At 44.7% G+C, this 19398-nt stretch overlaps 1 protein-coding gene across 7 annotated transcripts; it reads left to right on the forward strand.

Moving 5' to 3' along the window:
* Positions 1-3589: 3589 nt before the first annotated feature.
* STOX1 (storkhead box 1) lies at positions 3590-18698 on the forward strand. 7 transcript variants are annotated; one of them, XM_050305467.1, is made up of 5 exons: positions 3590-3798; positions 4955-5182; positions 13826-13978; positions 15056-17300; positions 18363-18698. In XM_050305467.1, exons 3-5 carry the CDS (start codon positions 13846-13848, stop codon positions 18400-18402), a joined length of 2418 nt encoding a protein of 805 aa, XP_050161424.1. In that variant the 5' UTR covers positions 3590-3798; positions 4955-5182; positions 13826-13845; the 3' UTR covers positions 18403-18698. The 7 variants fall into 7 exon arrangements, with proteins under 7 accessions (XP_050161424.1, XP_050161423.1, XP_050161421.1 ...); XM_050305466.1 differs by having other exon boundaries at positions 4960-5182; XM_050305464.1 differs by lacking the exon at positions 4955-5182.
* The last annotated feature ends 700 nt before the right edge of the window (positions 18699-19398 follow it).

Genomic DNA, 19398 nt, shown 5'->3' on the forward strand with positions numbered 1-19398 from the left:
TCACAGATGCCCTGCAGAAAGGAGGAAATCTGGCCTGCCTTGTTCTGTAGAGAAAACCCTGCTACAGCAGGCCTGTAAATGAGCCTGATCTCTGGTTACAGGTTATTTCCCTCCCTTCTCTCTTTAATAAGGGCAAATGAACGAGCTGAATTACAGAGTGCTTCCCAGCCCAGTGGGTGTCTGTGGATGAGGCTGGGAGGAAGGCTCTGGTGATGCATGTGCATGTCAACTGACCTGGAATAAAAGAGGCTCTCTGAGCCCCTTTGCTGTTGCTGGGGCAGTGAAAAGGCACAAGTCTGTAGTTCCGCTGCTGCAGAGCAATGGAGCAGTGGACCAACAGGGAATTTCTGCCAGGTTTCTGTGGGGGTGAGGATTGCACACGGGAAGCGGAGTTGCTGCCAGCACTGCTGCAGGTCCTGCCATGCTGAACACACCCAGAGTTTTGTGACTTACCCAGTGCCTGGTGCCTGGGCTGTGCTGCTCAGGGACCTCTGGATTGCAGTGACTTCCCAGCTCTTGCTTTGTCCTCTGGCTCAGCCTGGGGTGCCCTGAAATCAACAAAGGAGAAGTTGGAATTTTCTGTCTGCTGTCTGTGGGTTTCCACAGACCCAGCTCTTAAAATTGTTTCTAACATTTGTGTCTAACATTTGTGTCTAACATTATAAAGCCTAGTCCTTTAACATAACTGGTTTTTCAGTGTTTAATGCTTTGAGAGAGTGGAATTGTTTCCAGTCCATCTTTCTGCTGAGTAATGTGCTGTATGAATACCTATTTGGACTTAGGTAACACAGTTAACTTCCACTGACAGTTTTACCAGAAATGTGCTCAAACTCTGATTTTTCTCTTGCTTCTCTGTAATTTTTGTGCACCCAGGTGAGGTTCTTACACTGAATGCATTTGTTCAGTTTATATTTAAACATATAAAAGATAAAATGATTAATTTTGAGTGACTGAGTCCTCCAGCCAGCAGTAGATTTCAAAATGTGTAGGTAGCACAGTCCTTAATGCTGATTGTTTCCAGAAAGCAGAAATGGGTCAAGTAGAAATTCATCTGCGGTTTGTGTATTGTTGTGTAGTGTGACAAGAAAAATGGCATAAATAAGGAATACTTCTACTCAGCTCTGAAAACTTCCGGTGTTTTCCCACCGAACTGTTACGTTTCTGCATTCTGGGTTTCATTGATGTATTGCACAAAAGTAGTTCCAGTAAAAAGCTGTAGTAACAAAAGGCATTGCTTTCAAGTAAAACCAACTTCCCCCTTATTTATTCATCCACTATATAATCTACAGCATCACAAGACAGAGTATAAGCTTAGAGTTTTGGAACACACCCAATACCACCTGACATCGTGTGTTTTGTAGTGTTGTAACTGTGTTTAGGAAAGTTGCTTTTGAATTTCTAGGTGTTTGGTGCCTGAATTTGTATTGAAAACAAGACACTGCAGTCTTGTGCTGCTTTTGATTCCTTGTATCCTGCTGGTTTAAAGTTGCTGTCTCTAACGGGTGAGTTCTGAGCTGTGTGAGGATTCAGGCAAGTGCCCTGCAGTGCATGTAAGAACCTGTTCCTGTGCAGGGGTGACTCAGTGATCCTGCAAGCTGGAGGATGTAGCCAAGTATCAGTTCAGCTCTCGTCATCCTCCTCTAAAACGACAGCCACACAGTGGGGCTGAGTAGATTTGTTTGTTGCATCCTTCAGTTTGATTTTATTTTGTTGTTGTTTTGGTCAGATTTTGGCCAGCCATGTCCCAGTGGAGGGAGGTCTGATCGTTTCTTTTTGGGGGCAAGTGATGTGATCTGTGTGGTGCTTCTAAGTCCCTTGTCTCATGCATTCCCGTCTTTCACCTTACCAGGTACTGGAGTGTTGTAGTGATCTTTTGGGACAAGGATGCAATGATAGCCCTGGGAGGGCGTTCTGAATATTGGGAGAAATGGCTTGAGCAAGGTGACAGATTCCCAAAGATGTTTTTACAGTAAAATTGATTGTTTTCCTCTCAGTCTTGTGAGAGGCACTGGTGAAAGATCCTGTTGACTGAGTCATTGTTCACATTTCATTAGGAACAAACGGTTGGGGAGAGGGGCAAAGGGGAAAGGAGCAAAAACTGCAAAGAATTCCAGCCTGACTCCCCGCACTCTGCTTTTCAGCAGACATTTTTCAAGCACTAATTTGCTTTATTATTTGCTTGCAGCCTTTTAATGATATACAGAAGGATTTGTTTAAGTGTCTGATGGGGTTTTTTCCCTGTACTTCTTAATTTTTCTGATTTTCCTGATGCAAAATCATCCACTTCCATTCCTGTTTTGTCATGGAAGGGACAGGAACAGCTGGAGAACAGCAGCCTTCCTTTTTGGTCCCTTTTTAGCAGGGCTGGATGGCAGCCAGCAGCTCAGCATCTGGAAAAGCAGAAATTGCTGCCACGTGTAGTGCTGCAGAACTGAGCAGCTGGAGGTGGGAGTACCTTGCGATGCTGCTCTCAAAGAACACCTGTCTTGCAGACCAACCTGACTGTGAAACATCCACTGCGTGTTTGAGAGGACAAAGGAGAGCAGGCAACTTTCCCTGGAAGCTTTCAGCTTGGCTCTAGTAAGAAACCAGAATTTTGGAGGTTCTCTTCAACCCTCTGGGAAGACTCCTGCCCGTGTCACGAGGGTTACTCTGCCTCTCCCACGAAAGACTTGCCTTTTCAGCTTGTCTCCTGACGCCTTGTTTTACCAAAGTACTATCCGTTTAAAATGTTAATGTAACCGTTAGAACATTCATGTTACAAGTAGTAAAATCTTGGGGAAGGGTTTCCAAAAGCAGCTTGAGAGTATTTATAAACAGAGAAAAGGTTATACTTGTCAAGTATCTCCTCTGATATAAGGCAGCCACGTATAATTTGACTAAACAGATGACAGTGAGGATTAACTGCTTACTAATACTGAACCTGATTTTTCTGCCGTAGTGTCATCCCTGAAATCAAGCTGATGAAATCAAGCTGTGCAAGTGCCGTGGAAAACGTACAGGGCAGGGCTAAAGCGTGGCCGGGGGCTCTGCACCGCTGCCTCCTGTGCCCGCTCCGCAGCGCTTCGAGCAAGTGTAATGTGAGACAGGGCAAGAGCCCTGCTTCTGGGGGAGAGGGGAGGGAGGCTTTTGTCTCGGGAATCTTAGCTGGAGCCCTCCGGTGCCCCTGGAGGTACTTGCTTTCACCGGGACTCTGTCTCGTCCCGGCAGGAGCCCCTCGGTGCTCGCAGAGCTGTTTCCAGCAGAGCGGCCCGAGCTGCCGCCGCAGCTGAGGTGCCAACATCCCCTGTCAGGGCAGGGGGCTCCGGCCGGTGGCACTTGGTGACTGGCGCTGTAAATCCCGGCAGGCACAACTCCTGCGGCCGGGCTGTCGGGAAAGCGGGAGCAAGCAGGGAGCATCGCCGGCACAGCTCTGTCCGGAGGCACAGCCTCGGATAGTGGGGCAGAACGGGTCTGAAGTGGACCGGTGGTGCCCGGGTGAGGCACCGCATCCCGAGGAGGGGCGCTCGGGATTTAGGGAGAGCGTGGCAGAGGCAGCTGTGCCGCCTGGTTTCGGTGTTTGGCCGCGGATCGTGTTCCCTGGAGGAAAGGGCTGCACAGAACGCTCCCGAGACTGGCACTGCGATGAACGGGGAAGTGCATTCCTAACCAGGGGAAGACTAAACTAGTTTAATTCTTCGTGGATGTTTTAAAGCAAAGATGATGGATAGGAAAAAACTCTGGGGCTGGATGTTCTGGATGGTGTCAGCACAAAGATTCCTGTGAGGAAGAGCCGCAGAGCTGCTGCTCCCGGAGAAGGTAAAGGCGGAGGGCCCGAGCCCCGCGGGTGGGTGAGGGCGTCGGGAGGGAAGGCACTGACCCCTAATGCGGATGGGATCGTCTGCAGGCAGCAGCTGCTTCGCGTCCAAATTCCTCTGTAAATGTTACCCCCGGAAAACAAAACCCGGCCCTATCAAGTGCTCTGTTAAACCCTCTCTAAAAATTTGTAAAAGTGAAAAGGATGAAAGATCATCACGTGGAAAAGGAAAAATTAGGCTCAGACACATTCTAGTTGCTACCTTAAACATGTAGCTATGCGCATTAGAAATTAAGAAGATGAGAATTTTGCAGATGGCATATTGTAGCACTGGCTCGTTTCCCGAAGCACTTAAACGGAATTTATTAACATCCATGGGATACACAGAGAACACGCACTCGGGTCTGTCAGGTCTCTTACAACAATGACAAACAAGCGAGGGAAGTTTTTTGAGTAATTTTAACTAGTTCCTACTGGTGAATGTTTAGCCACATTTTAATTTGCTACCTGCGGTGAGTCCACATTCGATTGACTGTTCTAGTGACCTCTGCAGCCTCATGAGGCCGGGCTGCAAGGAAGGGCTTGGTCTGTAGGTAAAGTACAGAGGGATTATCGGGTGCTCTTAATGCCTATTTGCCACGGAAGTCCCCTGAAGTGTGACTGCAGAACACACCCACCAGCATGACAATAATGGGGGTCACAAGCAGAGCAGATGAAAATTCTGCTCCTGGTATTGACTGCTGCCTCACAACTCTACAGTTGTCCCTCGGGGTACTGGTTTTGGTCAGTAAATCCCTTTGCTGTTTGCAGCTGGGGGGGGCAGACTTCGGTATGTTGGGGCCATTAATCCTTGAATTTTACCCTTGGTACTGGCGGCTTGTGTCAGATCGTCCTGCCGAGCATCCCAGGAGATTGCTCCTTTCTGACCGATCTTCAGCAGTTTTGAATTCTTTCTCAAAGAAAAAAAAAATCAAGTGTTTTGAAAACTTCAGCTATGATCTGTTTCAAAAATTTTAACAGGAAAATTTATGATGCCTAGCCTGTGTTGTCCTTGTCCAGTTCAACCTCTTTATGTTTCTGGCTTAGCTTAAATCATGTAAGGTTTTTTTTTTCTCTCTCTTTCTGGTATTTACCCTTCTTTCCCAATAACTTGTACAGAGTAGCCACTCCCTGTTGCAGCCCCATCTTCTGACTAAAAAATTGGATCTCTTCATTCAGTCCCATTTCTGGGGCACTCTGATAACTTCATCAAACTCGTAACATCTGCTCCAGCTGGAGCTCATCTTCCCTGATCACAAAGGAGCCTGCTGATCTCCAAAAGAGGTATTTTAAGGAAGAACAGTGTTTTACTTACTGATCTCATCTAAACAGCAGCAACATCTCTAGGTACGTTGGGGATGATTCTCTCTTGCTCTAATTTACTTTTGTATCACTGAGGAAATGCCACGTTATTGCGGGTTCCCTGGGGATGATTTAGAGAGCTTAATTCCTTTGCTTTTTACCTCCTTGCTTCCTAGTAACCCTTTTTCTGCTGCATAGCATGGCTGGTTGAATACAAATGTAAATTACTTTGGGAGACGAATTAGATTATTTCCCTTACCGTCCTGCGTCTTGCTGCAGTAACGCCTAGAGTTAGAGTTCTCTCTCTTCTCTCTGGGAATTGCACTGATTTTACATCCATTTCTGGAAGCCTAACTGAAACGAATTTTCAATTTGCATGTCTTTCTTTAGGTAATTTTCTGATTAAAATGGATGTATTCTCTGCCTTCTCTTCCAAAAGTTACCGTAAGAGCCGTTTCCTTTTCTGGATGACTTTTCTCCCATTTCTTATACGTATTTTGCCCTAGAAAATACACCTAAACAACTAAAATGAAGGGACAATGTTTTCTTGGGTTTTTTTTTTTTTTTTTTAAGAGAATTGACAATACTTAAAAACGAAGTCACTGTTATTACATTTGCTGTCTTTGGTTTACACAGAGAGAGGTGTGGCTGCATTTTTAATTTGCCTGCTCTCATATTACTGTTTGCAATAATGAGGACTCCTCACTGCTGTATCTCAAAGAGCTTTCCTGGCTGTGGCTCCTCATCGGAAGACACCGTGGTCCCACAGGTCGTTGTGTTGCTCTTTATCCCAGCAGTTCAAAGGAGGTTTGTTCTAGAGAAACACACCAGGACATGGGACAGCCTGACTTTACAGGATAGATTACACCGTCACTGATATTGGTCACCAGAACTTAAATAAAGGGAAAATTGAGTCCCAAGAGCTTATAAATAGCACAAACTGTCCTGCTGTATTTGTTAGCAGATAAAATCCAGAATGTTCTTCTGATAGCAATCTCCTGCGGAGCGTGGTACTTGGTATACGCAGGGCTGGGTAGGAGCTTTCATGTTCTCCTTTGAGATGGGAGGGAAGGGAAAATCACAGCAATTAAGGTCTCCCTCAGAGGGTGAGGCAGGGGCTCATTTAAAACACCTTTGCTCTGGCTCTGGTAACTGAGCAGTCAGAATGCTAATGTCTCTCTGTGGGACCATCTCCTGTGCTTAGCTGAGTTGTTCAGTCAATTGTTCACCAAAAGAGGGGCAAATTGCTTCCTCCCACCTTTCCTGCCCAGCCTGGGGGGATCCATGGAGGGCAGGTGCCGGGAGAGGAGTGGAGGACTCTGAGCTGAGATTGGGTACAATTGCAAATACTCGATTTGAGGGCACCGACCTCCAGAGCCTTTGTAGAGAGAAACGGGCGATAGTCCAGGGGAATGCATCTCCGTAGCTGCTTGCTTGTTGTCCTTGGTCATCACCAGCTCGTGTCTGTGATCTCAGCCTGCCTTCTCTGGTGACAGCAGCATTTTCCATGTGCCTGAACGGCCTGAGCCCCTTTTTGTGGCTCCTATCAAGTAGGAGAGAAAACAGCGACTTGAAACATTTTTGCTTAGCCTTTAGGGGCTGAACTTGCTGACGGTTCAGCATCTCTGTTGCAGGGCCACAAGCTATTCACAAGGAAAGCTAAGAAAGCCCTGCCCTTTCCAGTTAGGCCGAGGCTGCAGGTTGGAAATTTATCCACTTGGAAAATATCCTATTGAAGAGTGACAATGAAAGGACAGTAGTTTCCTGTGAAGTGCCAAGTTTTATCTATTTTTGCTTGAGGTATTGACCGAGCTGGAATGAGATCAGACAAGGAATTGTTTTGTGCAGTTGGCAGAGGGATCTGACAGGTCTGGCTCCTCACTTCTCTTTTCCTTGTGTGAGTATCCCACAGAACTTCGGAGAAGTGCTCAGAGAAGCAGATAAAAGATGGGCAGAGAGAGTTCCTGAAGTACCTTGATTTTTAGGGGGGTTAATGATGATTTGATGTCCAGATAGAATACCCCTGTCAGGAGAGGGGTGGCATTGAATCTCCTGAGAAGGTTCAGCTTGAGGAGCAAGGAGCAAAACTACCATTGCATTTACGGGCTGTAATTCCCTTTCAAAGCGTGAGGGGCAGTTTTGGGGAGCTCTTTTTGTCCCTGCGTGATGACTCCAGGTGTAATTACAGTGTGAGCTCTGCAGGCACGGCTGGGGAGGTCCCACATGCTGAGCTGTTCCAAGGAACAGTTCTGAAGGACCGCCCTTGCCAGGTACACCTGGAGTTCATCTCCAATTGGCTACTCGAGCATTTCCTACTTCTTGGCAATTCTTAACGCTGCTTAAAATGAGAGACAAATTCCTTTCTGAAAGGGACCTGATGAGCTTTTAGGACAGATTTGTTTTCACTTCGGTGGTTTAAATTTGTTCACAGCAATAAATATCGGGGTCAGCACAGTCCTGGTGCACGGCCAATGAAGCTACAGAGGGAGTGATGGCTTTGAGAGTGGTTTCTGCTGGGCCTACGAAAGGTCAGGACTCGGGAGTGGAGGTTGTTTGTCAGGCGCTGTGGTTACACGCAGGAACACACAACCTTAATGAGGCTGGGGATGTGCCTCGTGGGATTCCTTTCTTCTGGAGTCCCTTTCTTCCAGTGTCTTTCATCCTGTCCCCCAAACAGGGATGTGGGCTTGCAAGTCAAAGGAGAATCATTTCAATGGTGCTGGCTACTGTGAAGTGGAACTCACAGCATGTGGTCACGCTTCACACTGGACTCTTTGGGGTTATTTACAATTCTGTGCCTTTTTATTTTTCATCAGGCCTGAAAAGAGTGGATGACCTACAACAGTGCTTTGTTTTGCACTGCTGTGTACAGGCTGCCGAACAGGAAGAACAGTTTGAGTTTTTAACTGTTTTATCATCAAACATTACTTTTAAAGTTGTTTTCTGTAAGGTACCTGATCCAGAACTTACTAACTTGCAATACTGTCTTTATCTATCTTGTTATTATTTGGTTATTTATTTAATTCTGTGTAATGACTATGTAAAACTTACACTATTTCATAATGTTTAGTGCCCAATTTTAGGTGGCATTCAGCCCTTACCAGTGACTTCAGGTGAGATGACACCCCTGCACATTTAACGCATTTCCACATAAAATTCTTACTAAGTTATTGATCCTGTATTATAAAAGCCCTTTCTCAGTAGAATATTTGTTGCACTTACCCTAAATACTCTATTCAAACTGCTGATTGAACTCACAGCAGCAAAGTACAAGTGGCTCTGACATTCTACAAAATCCTGGTGTGTTTAACGACCTGCTCAGATTGAATTCCCTGTAAGGTGTCATCTCTAAAGGTATTTGTGCATGCAGGTTTTTTTCATACTTCAGCAACTAATCTATGTACAAGTACCACTGAACAAAACTGTTTATTTTTTTTAAATAAGATCTATTCAGTTTAATTTACTTAGAATTTTTCTATAAATAATCTCTAACCCGATTATTAGTTGTGAAGAACCTGATGCGAATCGTGTATTTCTCGGTGCTGAAGATTTTCAGCAGCAAAAACTTTTGCTGTTGTCTTTTGAGAAAAAATTCAAGAAAATAGGCTGAGCTGGGCTATATCCTCAGTCTTTTGAATCCTTGCCCCTTGAATCCTGAAAGGCAGATCTTAGCTGCCTTAATGCCCTTTTAGGATGAGGGTAATTTAAACAGGGCTAATTTTTTCTCTGTCTCACTCAGAAAAGACAACAGTTTGCGTTAATATCGTGTAGGTAACGAAATGGTGCTTTTGCTGTGGCCTTTGATACAGTTTCAGAATCAGAGACTTCATTCCAAGGCTAGTTTTAGCTTTTTCTGTAGTCCATCTTGCTTTAGGACATGTCCACTCCACCGCTGTGGAGAGCACCAGCTCTGACAACGAGCCCCTGCAGGTGGAGTTCAGTCACGGGGAAAAAAAGTTATGGATACAGTAGCTATTTATTTAAGAATTGAAGAAAACCCAACAGTTTTCTCAAGTGGATGCTGCTTTGTGTGCCATGAGGCAAGTGCAACCTTTTCTTTAACTTGGTGTAACCCCAGGGAACCTCAGAGCTCATCACAAGTGCCCTGCACTGGGTTACTGAAAGCAGGGAGGTTGAGGTGGGAAGGGCTGTGGGAGGCACACGTACCCATGTCCAGCCAAACCAGATGACTGCAGCACTCCTTTGTGGGGTCGGGGCAGGTTGCTCTGGGCTTTGTTCAGTCACAGCTTGGAAAAGCTGCTGCACCGCTGTGCTGCCCTTAAAGGAGCAGAGGAGTTCCTTATGCCAGCCTGAACTTCTGTTGGCTTTCATGGAGAAAGGTTTGGGAACTGTGAACTTAAGTCCTGAAGTCCAGACTAGGGCTGTTTAACCTGCAGTGTCCAAACAACTCCTCTGAGACCTCTTTTGGTGGTAGAGATGCTGCTTTTCATTTCTAAACTGGTTCTTCGTTTTTGGTTTGGTAATGAAAGGGTGCAGAAACTTATTTTCCTGCATAGGGAACATCTTTAAAGCTGGATATCCACTGAGGGAGAGTGGAAGGAAAAGTGGCCGCGCACATCCATCAACATCCTGAGTTGCCAGGCAGGTGTGAAGTTGCCCATATACCATTAAAACTTTGTTCTCAAAAGCTGAATGAAAACCCTCCCTGCAGTGGGATTTGTCCTGTAACAAGATCTGAGCTCCAGTCCTCACTCCAGGCCAGGGGCTGTGTCCAAGGGAAGGTACAACTGTGCAAGTTCTCTGGTAGCTGTTTCTGCGGAGGGTGGGGATTGGGCTGGTGGTGCCTGGGAGTGAGTTGCACACAAAGGCTGCCACGATTTGCTGGGAACCCTCTGCAGGGAGCCCTGTTCTCTTTAGAGCAGCTCTGTGGGTGCTGTTCCTCTGAAAGACCGGGGTGTGAGTTCCCTTAGCTGGGGTAGATGTGAGCTGAAGACAGGGAGTGTGCAAAGTGAATGTTGGTCCGTTCTGGGGAGGGGGAACACGGCCATCTGACTCCCAAGACTGTAGCTTTATGTTGTGTACTTTTCCTGCTGCCTCTGATGTGACAGCACATTTCCAGGCAAAGGAGGAAGCCCGGGGAATACTGAGCAGCTGGAGCTGACCTTCAGCTCTACAGGCACAGGAATGTACAACTTAGTCCTGATGTTTTTGTCCTGAGTCCCTCACTGCATAGGTAAGTACCCAACCAACCCCCAGTACTCGCTGCTTGGAACAAAGGGTGGGACATTCAAGAGCTATTGGGACGTCTGAGATTGATTGCAGAAGAGAGGACACAGCTGGGAGCAAGGAAAAGGCAGAGCTCTGTTAGTGGAGCAATGCCAGGGTTGCGAAGGGGATTTTTTTGACCAGGCCAAGTGGAAAAGCTGTCAAATTCCTGTAGCAGTGCACGGCAGCACCTAAGGACGTGTTCCTGTCTGCTGTGTAACTTGTTCCTGAACAGAGGTGTCAGGAGAGAGCTCTTGCCTTTCTATCTGAATCTGGCTCTGTTTTCACCATGTCTGCTTGTGGGGTTTTTAGTCACTGGTGAAAGGAATTATGGCTGAGGGGCCATCAGCCCTAAGATCAGGGTAAGGATTCAGTGGCTCTTGGCTAGGAATCTCAGGAAGCACTGAGACCTGTAGGTGTTATTTTCAAAAGTTCCTAACATTTGCAGTTGGGACTAGACTTTTGGGTGTTGTTGGGAAGGCAGAAAAAGTAATTGTTTTTTGTTTGTTTGGGTTTATTTTTTTATCAAGTTGCCTGGCATCATCCCCTAAGTTTTAAGGAATAGAAAGTTAATAAGGACATCACAGAAAGTTGGGAACTGTAGGAACCAGGAACCGAGAGCAAATGGAGGGTATTGTTTGCCTAACTGTGCTGATTTGGGAGTGTCTGTTCTTGCAGGAATCAGCAGGGACAGAAATGTGACATTTTTATGCATTTGTAGGTTCTCCTTTGATGTCAGCTGGAGAAGTGTTGGTGACCTTAAATGACACTGAATTGTTTTGTTTCTCTCTTCGAGAGTTGTACAAAATAACTGAACAACAGATATTGTTTGCCTGTTCCTGAGAGCTTTTGTTGGTGTCAGTAACAGATTAAACGTGGTACAAGATTTGACAGTTCCCATGCAATTGAACTGTTTACTCTCTGCTTCAGTAAAAGGATGTTTCTGAAAAACAGGATCTAGTACACAGCATTTGTGCCAAAATAGCTTCTCTGTTATAAATTTACAATTGAAAATGTTTTAATCTTAACTGTCTTTGTAATTTACATAGAAATTCTATTCTTTAATAAGGACACATCTTGTAAAATCCTCATTTATGTTTGAAAAGGGTTTTGCTACAGTTCCCAGCTTTCTATGATGTTCTTACTAACTTTTTATTCCTTAAAACTCTTTAACGTGTGATTTTGGCTACAAAATGTGACCATGACATGATCTATTCTTTAGAAAAGCAGAAGCCTTTCAGTTGTAGCAGAGCTGGGCTTGCTTACAATTTTCCTGGTGCAATTCTGCAAAAAGTGAGTGACATCAAACATGCCAGGGCTCTCATGCAGAGAGGCACAGGAACTGTGGCATCATCTGTATAATCAATTCCAAGATGATAGATTTTTCCAGCTACAGTATAGAAAAAACAACCCTCTGTTTCCATGTGCTGTGTCTTCTCTGCCTCAATAGATGGTTTTTTCCTTGATTTGCATTTGGGTTTTTTTCCTGGAATGGATTTACTCCTAGCCCTTTATTTTCCTGTAAACAGTTTACCTGAACTTTCAAGAAGTAAATTGAGTGCTGTTGTAATAAATGCCTCTCTGTTCATTTCCCCAGATCTGTCCTGGTTTTCACTCAGATAAAACTTGTCTTGTATGTAACTTTTTTAAGAGACAGAAGACGCAAAAGTTCTGCAATTGTTTAACAACTCAGTGAAAACTCACATTACAGAGATGGAACAAAAAATCACTTTTTGCTAGTCAGGAATACCCAGAGGCTTTTCTATGCTTGAGCTTTGTTACCCAATGCTCACATTACAGATGACTGTGACTGATAAAAGGGCATTGTTGGGTTTTAGGTCTCCGGGTAATGAGCAGAGTTTGAATAGACAGGCAGAGCAAACTGAAGGATAACAACACCTGACTGGCCTTGGTGAATGGATCCTGCAGGAGCTGGGAGCTGACAGGGAATGGTGGTGGATTTAAACCCTGACAGTTTTAAACAGGTTTAAAGCAGGTCCTGGGCTGCTGACAGGTCCCTCGAACACACAAGTGTAAGCAAGGCCTTCCTAAGGCTATGGAGAAAGCAGAAAGATCGTTGTCATCAGGTGATTTGTGTGGGGCAGGGGATTCTGCAGGGCCTTTCTGAGCTGCAAAAGGACAGATCTGAAGGAGATTCAATGAGCCTGGTACTCTGGTGATGGCCCATCAGGCCTATGAGACACAGCTTGGACAAGTCCTTTAGACTGCTCAGGGAGCAAACCTAAGGGATGCAGCTTTTATGTATTTCCAACAGACTTGGGAGAACATTTGAGGTGCAATAATGGTTATTTAGCTCTGGACAGTACACACCAGCTTTTAATCAGAACTTGATAGACACTTCTAGGGTGCTGCTGGGCCTTTCCCAACACTGCTTATCCATGTTGCCAGTGATCTAATTCTTGCTTTCACTATTTCAGATTTGATTTCAAAGTCAGGAGGGGGTGATATCTAATATTCGTGTTGTTAGCAGGTGTGCAATATTGATCAGCAATAATAATTTTAGATTTGTGTGATTTTTAGATTTGTTTTTTCTTCCTTCAGTCATCAAGCTGGCTTTTGCTTAATGCTTTAAATATTATTCTGAAATGTCCTTTCCTGAATGGAGACATTGGATTTGAGCTTGCAAGATACAGACAATGACAGCAAGATAATAATAATAATAATAATAATAAAGATAATGAATATGTTTTGGTTACACTTGACATTTTACTCCTCAGCAATCTGGTGCTCTGCAGGAACAAACTGGCAGCAGGGTGTGCCTACAGCAGAGACTTCAGACAGCAAACCATTCACAGGAGTCATTCCTGATTGCTGATGGCCTTTCCCATACAAAAGGAGAGCTTGCAATGGTTTCTGCACCTTCAGGGAGTTTCCTAGCAACATCCCGGAGGAAACTGTATGCCAGGATTCTTGTCCCTAGTGCTTTTTGTTGAATACAGCAGCAGCCGTAAAACAAAGGCCGAGAGCAGTTTAAGCTCCTCAAAATGCTGTTGTGTTTTTATTTACTCAGAGGAATGTTTGTGTTGTAGTTTTCTGCCCGAAGGATAAATATCGGATTTGTGGCTAGGTTTCCCCAACGAAGATTTGAGCTACTTGGAGAAATACAGGTTCTGCATGGTTCAACATGTAAGCAGTTATCTAAAAGTCATCAGAAATAATCCTCTCTCATCTCCCTGTTTGTTAATGATGGTTTTGACTGGAATTTAATACCAAACAAACCAATGTGCTTAAGGCAACCTTCTGTTTCCTTCATTACAAAGGCTCTTAAAAATGCTACCACCACTTTCCTTCTCTGAGAAATATTGCCAAGTAGCTTGCTGAACAAAACCAGCTGAGGATAAGGTGTTTTGACACAACACAAGAAATTTCCAGTGAAAGTCTGTCACAGCTGATAGAAAAAATGGAACACTGTTCCATTCAAACAATTTTTTTCTCTTTCAGGTGATGTGACTCCTGTCCCCATGAATCCTCTCTTGCAGTCATGCTCCCTTTCTCTGGCAGAAGGAATATGCTGTACCATATCGGACATGAATGCAGATCATGTGATGGTGACACAGGAAACTTTAGCGCAGCACTTAGAGAAAAATTATCCAGGTAATGTGTTGGTTTCTCCCTCCTTTTAAAAATGGCTGTATCATCAAGCTTGAGTTTCTGATATTGGACAAGGGATCATTGAATGTTTACAAGCAAAGCTGGCAAGAGGAAGGAATGTAAATGAATAGGCAACTGATAGAATACAGGAATGGGAAAACTCCTCAGTCTCTGAGTGTCACCAACATTGTCTTGAATGTGATCCTTTCCCCTCTATTTAATAAATCTTTGAGAATAAGAGGGGATTTAATGCAGTAACATGTTGAGAGTATGCCTTTTCTAGAGGGTGGGAAAGCATAGAAGTGGTATTTAGACTGTGTGTCAGATCCCAGAGCTCCAAGTCCTCCTTCAGGAGACAGGAACACAGCTGACTTTGACTGCAAAGGGCAGGTGTTTGCTATCAAAAAATATAAAACCTCGAATTTGGGTTTGTTGGTCAAATTCCAGCCCCTTCCTTCCTGAAAGCAAATTACTTCCACTATATGAGCTTTAGTCCCTTTCTTCTGATGGGGTAGCACCCACTTCCCTTAAATACTAAATTTTCTTTATATCTGAAAAATGTTGAATTTCCCTTAGGTCTGCAATACTGAAGTGTTATTGCGTGTGGGACTTTGTAAAGGCTCAGTGTGGCCCTCTCAGGAGGCTGCTTTGTTAGGTACTGAGCTGCTTCTTTTGAGTCCACTTAACCTCACAACTCTGTAAATATTACAGGCTGATCTCCTAGGCATTCTCACCAGTGGGAAAAGTGTCAGGGCAACCTCACAAATTAGCCCAGACCCCTGCCAGGAAGATGATGTAGTCCACATGTGCACTCAGACAAGCACAGGGTAGTGTTCATTTTTAGGTCACCCAGCACTCTCAAAGTTTGTAGGGACTGAATGTATTTTTTGCTATGTTTTCACCTTGCTGGAAGTTTTCATTCCTGTGGCAGGAGATCAGCTGTGACTTTACCTAAAGGCTTTAGGTGTTCCATGTTCAGTTCCTTCCAGCTCTGTTGTATTCTAAGTTCTTTTTTTTGGCCAGCACCCGTTTTCTTTGAAAGCTTATTTCTGATTTGAAATATCTGTCTCTTCGTTGTAGGCATTGCAGTTCCCTCCCACAGTACCTTATATAATATCCTTGGCACTCTAATTAAGGAAAGGAAGATCTATCATAGTGGAGAAGGATACTTCATTGTGACTCCCAACACGTACTTGATCACTAATAAGGCCACAGAAGAAAACAGAAGGGTCCTGCTGGAGGACAGTTGTTGCTGTTCAGCACCTTCCATCACCTACCTGGTAAACATTAAGCACTGTGCAAACCTAGTGAAAGAAAACGTTCCTACAGTATCCTGTTACAGATCCTGCCATTGTTTCTCTGTCCAAAATATGCTCTGTGAACAAAGGCATTGGCAGCTAGTGAATCATGAACCTAAGGGAAAGGGAAAGAAAGACTGCAGGGAATTGAAGCCTTCAATTGAAACTCAAGGGATCTGCACATCTGCTGAAAATCATGTCTGGGACACCATCAAATCCCTGACGTCCATGAAGGCAAAGCTGAAAAGCAAAAGGTTTGGCCTTGGCCTTTTCTGGAGAAGTTTTTCTAAAAAAGAAAAACACAAGAAGGAGTACTCCACTTTTTCAGCCCAGTTTCCTCCCAGGGAGTGGCCAGTCAGGGATGAAGATGACTTGGACAATATTCCACGTGACATTGAACACGAAATCATCAAGCGTATTAACCCTACTCTTACCGTTGATAACTTGATTAAACACACCATATTAATGCAGAAACTCGAGGAGCAGAAAAAATTCATCAGTAAAGAGAAAAAATACATCAGTAATGGTACCTCAGCTGAAGTGTCAGCAGTCAGGCAAAACCATCTTTCAAAGGATTGTATTCAAAAGGCACGGAGTAAACCAGCAAAACGCACCAGGAAAACCAAATCAAAGAAAGAGAAGCAGATCGGCAGAAGCAGCAGGAAATCTCCTGTACAGGAGCTGACACCCCAACATGTGCAAGTGGAAGAGAGCCTTTCACTGTCTGCCAGAAACCAAGAGCCCCCTGCTGTAGCAGTGCAGTCCCCTGTGTTCTATAAGAAGCAGATTACAAATCCTTTCCAGGCTCTGCCGTGGAGACGCAGCTTCTACGCTCAGGGGTACCGAGGTGTCATCAACAGGCACCTGAAGAGCCAGGCAAGGGAGCAAGGAAGGGCTTCACACAGGACACAGCCCTCAGCCTCCTGGAGACCCCCTGGATACAAAACCCAACAGCTGGCTGACAGAGCCAAGCAAAACCCACCCCATGCTCACAGGTCCTGCCTCCAGCTCCAGAAAGACAGCTTAAGAGAAAACTGTAGCTGTCTGCAAGGCAGTAATCTGCAAATAGACAATAAAAGTAAACACTTTCTGGAGAGTAATATTTCTGAAGAAAACTCCTATGGAAGAACATTAAAAAGAAGTCCTGGGGATATTAAGAAGTCCACTTGCTTCTACACTGAACATAGTGGTGTGTGCAAAGAAGATGCAAAGCTTTCATTCTGTCTGAAAGATGAGCATTGCAGAGGAAAAGCTGACACTGTAGGTGAGTTATTAGATCGAACAGCAAATGAATTTCAAAATGTCCATCTTTCAAATTATACAGCCAATGTTAACCTGGTCCGAAAAAATGGTGTGAAATGCAGACAAAAGACTGATAAAAAGAGTGAGCTCATATTTAACTATGACTGTGCCAGCCATCACGGGCCAATGGAGCTGGAAAGAGAGGGATTTACTGACAACTGCCGCCTTCAGAACCAAAAAGGACACGATGGGGACACCTGTAATCAGTTGGGTGACAGTTCTGAGGGCTGTGAGCCATGTCACCCCCTGCCTCCTGGCCATGCCTTTTCAGACACAAGAGACTGGAATGCAGCTGTGTCCCTAAAACCCTGTGAGGTCAGTAACTGTCCCGCCCAGTGCAACACAACTGTAACCACGTGTGACTCTGGAGAACAGGGATGTAAGGGAAGTGGTAGCTTTGCAGAGTCAACAGATGGCTTAAAAGAGCACCCCAAACCAGATTCTGCAGAAGAAAGCTGGTTGTGCAGCCAGGTTCTTCCGAGAGGTCACAGAGAGGCTGAAGGAATGGGCCTCCCTGTGGCAGGTTCCCACCTCGCTGCCCAGGCTCACTCAGACAATGACACCGGGCACAACTTCCCCCCTGAGGAGGTTGGAGGAGGAGGAGGAGGAGGAAAAAAAGAGTTGGTTTTTAAGAACACATGTTCTGTGATCTCAGGGCAGAAACACTCAGAAGGGACAGAAAGCCCCAGCTTTCTATCAGGAGACAGTGGAATTGACTCCCCAGGGTAAGAAAACACATGTAACTAAGTTTGTTTTACGTTCAGATTGACCATCAGATTCAGGCAGAAATGTTGCCGTAAATCATACCCCCTCCTTCCACAAAAACAAAATTCTGATTATCCTTCAAAACTTCAGTGTTTATGACCCAGAAATACTCAAACTGTATCGTTTTTTACATGAATGTTCTCCCTAAATCAGTTAGACAAATGCTGCTGTTTATACTTGGCACAAGGCAAGCAAACAGCACGAGCTCTGCCTTGCAGGTGGAGATGGTCGGGAACAAAGACGTTAAGAAACAGTGTTTGATAAACCTGGTATTAAACACAGTGTTTGATTAACTCCTGCCAGAAGGCAGGTTCAGCTCTCATAGCTGTTGCCATATGACATTACAGATACTGTTACAGTTTCTGCAGCTGTAGAGAGGAATAAAAGGTGCTGTATAAAGGTGTCTAATCTGAAGTTAAAATAGAAAACGCCACCTGACTTGCTCACAGTTGACAGAAGAACGTGTACACTGCCTGACCTACAAGTTTTGGCTTCCTTTCAGTGTACATTTTGCCTGTAACTGTGCTTGAGAAATCCCTTAATGGAAAGCAAGCTGGTATGAAACAATTTTTTACAGAGTTGTACACGGAGAAGGCCTACAAAACTGTTAACTAAATTGGCTAGAACATGATGAGGGCAAAAATAACGTATATATTTTAATAGCAACACCTATTCTTAATATCTTTAATGACTGGTATTTATTTAAACCATTTGAGTCTTCATTAGATATGCACTGTCACCTCAAGAAGCCAGTATTTGAAGGAACAAATCACATACTACAGTTTCTAAGGAAATTCTGCTGATTTTTAAAATTTTCCCTCAAGCAGCTTTTGGCTGCGCACTCCTTCAAACACACTCCTGGTGTGTTACTTGGACACGAGTAATGCATGAGTAAAACTTGAAATCTTTGGCAAACTATATTTCAGAGGGTCATTTTGGCTGTTTGTACTGATGCCATCCGTGGTAGGCCAACTCACTTCCTGGAATGTGAAGTCTGACCTCTAATAATTCTATTATTTTAGATTGACCGAAAAGAAGATGAAGGTTCCTGACGAATCTTAAAAGCATAAATAATAAGGTGAAGAGGAGGACAAGCAGAAGGACAATTGCAACAAAATTCCTCACTACATCTAACTCTGGTCATGAATACTTGCTTCTTTTTTAATGAGCTTTGTAAAGTTTCCCTTTGTAACAAGGTAACTGTCTTGTAAATGCAGTCAGTCACGTCAGTCTCTAAATCAAAGCTGTTAGTTCAGAGTTTTGACCGTAGTATTTGGAGAGCTCATGTGTATTTTGCTTGCACTCATCTTTAATTATTCTGTGCCCCTGTGATAATAAAAATGAGAACTGGTATCCTTCATTCAGACCACACCACTGACCTGGAAAGGGTTTGTGTTGCTCTGATAGGAACTGGAGCTGGACAGGGCTGTTTTACTCTATAATTCTGGAAAGGGTTTCCTACCTGTGGTGCAGGAATGAGAGCACACTGCATCTTGATCCCTGTCGGGAAGCAAAGCAAACAGTCTAGACACGCACCTGGTTACTACAAAAATTCCTGCAATCCCAGGGTTCTGTCACTGCATCCTGCAGAGCTCTCAGCTGTGCTCCTCGGTCTACTTGGTGTGTTTGTATCTGGTGAGCAGGATTTGGTCTTTGGAAATGAAAACGTGCCGGTGCAGGACACAACAGGGCATATGCTGTAGGACACATCAGTGGCATTGCTTTGGGAGAAGCCCCGCTCTGCTCCTGAAACCCTCTTTCCTTAAGGAATCGACACCCTGGCGGCCGGCAGGATCCCTCCACAGCTTCGTAAGACTCATTTTGATTTCTTAAACTCGATTTTTCCCTGTAGGTACGACCAGACCGTGCTGGGCTCATGTTGCTGATCACCACAGGCGTGTGGTCCTTTTAAGTCTTAGAGGCATTTGGTGATTCTGCCGTTCCCTACGCTAGGCTTTCCGCTCCCGAACACGTGCCTGCGGTAGTTACGGAGACCGAAAGTCACGGGGCTGTACCGCTGCCGGAGCTGTGGCTGCGGGCGGGCTCTCGTCGGGCGGT

The sequence above is a fragment of the Myiozetetes cayanensis genome, unplaced genomic scaffold, assembly GCF_022539395.1.
Source record: "Myiozetetes cayanensis isolate MyiCay16 unplaced genomic scaffold, myiCay2020 scf10, whole genome shotgun sequence".
Classification (NCBI taxonomy): domain Eukaryota; kingdom Metazoa; phylum Chordata; class Aves; order Passeriformes; family Tyrannidae; genus Myiozetetes; species Myiozetetes cayanensis.